General features: G+C 44.0%; 1 protein-coding gene across 1 annotated transcript; it reads right to left on the bottom strand.

Annotated features, from left to right (window-relative positions):
* Nucleotides 1-2,231: 2,231 nt before the first annotated feature.
* Nucleotides 2,232-3,720, bottom strand: LOC149834699 (uncharacterized). The gene is made up of 2 exons (XM_090010261.1): nt 3,093-3,720; nt 2,232-2,650 (listed from the first exon to the last, which is right to left on the bottom strand). Exons 1-2 carry the CDS (start codon nt 3,633-3,635, stop codon nt 2,384-2,386), a joined length of 810 nt encoding a protein of 269 aa, XP_089866387.1. The 5' UTR covers nt 3,636-3,720; the 3' UTR covers nt 2,232-2,383.
* Nucleotides 3,721-4,011: the final 291 nt, after the last annotated feature.

Here is a 4,011-nt window from a genome sequence, read left to right on the forward strand (position 1 = left end):
TTATCAAAAAAACAATATCCAAAGTCTTAACAAATCAACAACGTCGATCACAACTGTAAGGTTAGATTTGCAAAAACAACCCGAAAACCCCTACAACTACCACTTTATATATATATATATATATATATATATATATATATATATATATATATATATATATATATATATATATAGAGAGAGAGAGAGAGAGAGAGATGAAAAACTTTTTTTTTTATATATGAAGATGTGTACATATTTGATTTAGTAGAAACCAACTCTTGGATCATGTTTTATCCGGTATGTATGTTGGATTTTCCAAGAGTTGAAAGTACATATTTGATTTAGTAAAAACTACCTATTGGATAGAGTTGGCAGTGGACCGAGGGAAAATGGGGCCCTGCCTTGCCACGTTTGGACCGAAAATGAAGGGCATGAAACGAGAATAGAGATGGGGATGAAGGTTAAAATCCATCCCTGTATGGGAAGGAAGGCGGGAATGGACTTGCGCTTTTCCTATCCCCACCTAGCACCATCCCCAATCCTTCTAAGGGATGACAATAGACCAAGGGAAAATGGAGCCTCGCCCCACCTCGCCCCGTTTGGACCAGGGATGGAGGACATGAAATGGGGGATAGAGGTTAAAATCCATCCCGGGGATGAAAGTTCGGATTTTGAGACAGGGCAGGTGTGGAGACCTTGTCCCCCTTGACTCCTTCCCTACTCTGGAATCATGTTTTATCCGGTGTGTATGTTGGATTTTCAAAGTGTTGAAGAGTCAAGGGCTTATAGTGTATTAAATTTTCATCCTTGAAAAAAAATCATATTTTTATGTTGAAAAAAATACGATGAAAGGATTGATTCCTATTGTTTTGACCATGCTGAAAAGATATGGTGACTACAACCTCTCTCAATATGTTCACAGTAAATGTAAAGATTCAACCAACTTAAGCTTTAAACTTTAAAGTAAATGGGCTATGGTAAATCCACGTGTACGATCGATCTACTAAAGATACGTGAATAATGAGAATTTATTCGTGAAACCAGTTTTGTGGTGAATATATGCGGGTCATAGTATAATATATTTTAACGAATGGTAAGAGGAATGGTCTATAATGAACGAAAAATGAAACTTTTAAAAAATAAAGGTTTTCACATCCGACATGATACATGAAAACACGATTCCTAATACCAGCAGACCGTGCAAAACACATCCGCACCAAATTGATCAACGTAAAGAGATCCCACTCGATGATACCTATCCCCATTCCCACCAAGACCATTTCATTATGAACAAGACTAAAGAAACGTGTGGTGCGACGAAGGAAAAAATTGTCAATTTACCTTTGTATGTTTTCTTAGTCCGTAAAATCTACTGTTCTTGTGATCCGAACCAATATATATATATATATATATGGATTGTGCTGCCCCCTTTCTCGCCCGGTCACCATTAGTACCTTTTAAAAATCATAGTTTTGGGTGTTTTATGACACATCTGATCTGAACTGTTAGATGTGTTTAGTATTGTTTATCAATAGAAAACATGTTTTCGAAGCATGTATTTTAAAGAGATAAAAAATCAATAGTTGATATTGTATTAAAATTAGATGTTAAAATTTTCACATTTTTACATAGCTACTGAATAAATAATAATAAATAAGCATTGATAAACGCATCTAAAACATCTTAAAGGTGGTAAAGGTGACCAAACAAAAAAAAAGGGCAGAGAGCTTTGGATCCAATGTGTGTATATATACATATATCATACATCTGAGCCTAATTTTGGCAACACCAGCAGTCTAAAAGCACCCGGAATGGTTAGGACAGAAGATTCGAACGGCTTTGTTTAAATCGTACTACAAAAGCCAAATCAAACAAGACCAACGACAGCCACATCCATCCCTTCCCACCCAAACCCCATAATCGTCTGTACCCCAAACAAAGCAATGTGCATTTACTCAGCACTGACACTGACAAAAGAGTAGTAGTCACTGGGCTCCTGTCCGCTCCATGCATACATGTGCCCTCTAACAGTCCCTCCCCTTGACACGCATCCGAATCCCTTCCCTCTTTTTTCATAGGCAGTGACGTATCCTGGTGGTATTCGAACCTGAGACCTCTACAATCGAGACGTTCCAACCACCAACAACCCAACCCCTTCATCCATTTTTCTTTACACCCACCTCTCATTGTATTCAAGAGTAAAAAACAAACAAAACCAATAAAGAAGAATAAGAAGAGGAAGAGACAAACAATTTTTCACTATTTCTTTTTTGAGATTACGAAATTGATCGCAAATTTACTTATGGAGGTGAATGAGGTTAGATCGATTAAAAAAGAGACCATAAGAAAAGAAAACGAGGAAGGTGCATACCTTCCTTTTTCTTTTTTTTGCTGGGTTTTTTCGTCACATCTGACGGATTTCAGAGCCGTTAGAGACCAAATCCACGGCGGAAAGATGGTCTTTGCTGTGCTGGACGGCGGTCTTCTCTACGCCGTTGGCCTTGTCGTTCCGCAGTCTGCTGAGATTCTCGATCGGAATCGTCATCGAGGTCCCAGCGGCCTCGCCGGATGCTTTCTTCCTCCCCTTAGGTGCCCTCGAGGGCGCGGGGGACGTCGCATCGTCGTCGGCCGTAATGCGGTTCGCCTGAGACGACAAGCATCCGTTCACTTCCTGCAATCCACAATCGATGATCATCAGATCGGCAACACAAAAAGCTCAGGAATAATTTGAAAAAAAGAAGTAAAATTACAAAAAAAATAAGATCTCAGTGCAAGCATCAAACTTAAAGCATTTTCTACGATTGATAGATAGAGAAGCAAATCTCGACCAAACATACATAAAAATGCAATAAAGAAAAAAAAAAGAAAATTCAAATCGTAGTCGAAGCACTAAAACATCTAGCGTGTTGGTCGATCTTGACAACAAACAGAGAGATGCGAGAAACAAATCTACTCCTAGAGCAAACTGTTTCTCAAAATCCCGGAACCCCTCACAATCGCTCAATCCGAAGAAAAATCCCTAATCTCAAGGAAATCCCGTTTTCTCCTGTTTCCTCACCCTAATTTCTAGCGATCTCTCCCCGGATACGAAATTGCAGGCGGTTACTACGAACCTGATGCAGGAAGTTCCCGTTCTGACGCCTTCGTTTCGTCGACACTGCCGGCGGAGTCTCGGATCCGGCGCATCTGTGGCCAGAGGCTCTTCCAGAGGACTCCACCTCGCTGCTAGGGCTCGCTGCCGGGCCGGAGAGCGACGTCGGTGGCGTCGAGTTCCAGGGAACCACCTGGTTATCCCCATCCTCCTCTTCCTCCTCCACGTCTTCCACCTCAACATCCTCCTCGTCGTCGCCGTCTTCGTCCTCCACCTCCTCTCCGCTGCTGGTCCTCTCCCAGCTCTCTGCCACCGCGTCCGACACCGGAAAGCCGCTGAGCCTCCCGGCGCACTTCTCGCAGACGGAGGTCGCCGGTCCGATCCGGCCTCCAGAGGCTCGCCACGGGGTGGGCGCCTGGCACGCCTGGCACAGCAGGCTCCTCGAGTGCCTCGCCACCAGGAAGTTCGCCGAATGCACCTTCGCGTCGCAGGCCCAGCAGAGGCTCGCCTGGTCCGACTCGCAGTGTATCCTCGCCGGCCTCTCGCACAGCTCGCATTCCCTCATCTTCTTCTTCCCCTCCTTCCACTTCCCACTCTTCTCCCTGCAACTCTCCCTCTTGAGAAAAACCCTAGCTCCCTTCCCTCTTAAGAAAACCAAACACCCCAAAAAAAATCCTTCTTTTTCCTTTTCCTTTTCCCTTTCTAAATAAGATCAGGAAAAAAGGAACCAAGTCCAGCACCGCAATCGGTGCTCGGCGTCCTTTGTCCACCACGTGGTTGGCCAATAACCGTCCGATTGCACACTAACCATCGTCCGGCTCCAACCCTCTTGAGGACATTTTGCATGAAAGGGTGACGTGGCGTCGAGCTGGTTGGCGGTGAATTGTGGTGGATCGCTCCGTCCGACGTGGCGTTAGCTTGTCCACCGGCAGGATGTAGGG

The sequence above is a fragment of the Nuphar pumila genome, chromosome 6 (assembly GCF_984573655.1).
Source record: "Nuphar pumila chromosome 6, dmNupPumi1.hap1.1, whole genome shotgun sequence".
Lineage (NCBI taxonomy): Eukaryota > Viridiplantae > Streptophyta > Magnoliopsida > Nymphaeales > Nymphaeaceae > Nuphar > Nuphar pumila.

Excerpts from the sequence above, each read along its gene's own strand:
- LOC149834699 (XM_090010261.1), bottom strand. The coding sequence starts at position 3,635 with ATGAGGGAATGCGAGCTGTGCGAGAGGCCGGCGAGGATACACTGCGAG. Across the intron at positions 2,651-3,092 it reads ACGGGAACTTCCTGCATCAG|GAAGTGAACGGATGCTTGTC; the intron begins GTTCGTAGTAAC and ends TGTGGATTGCAG.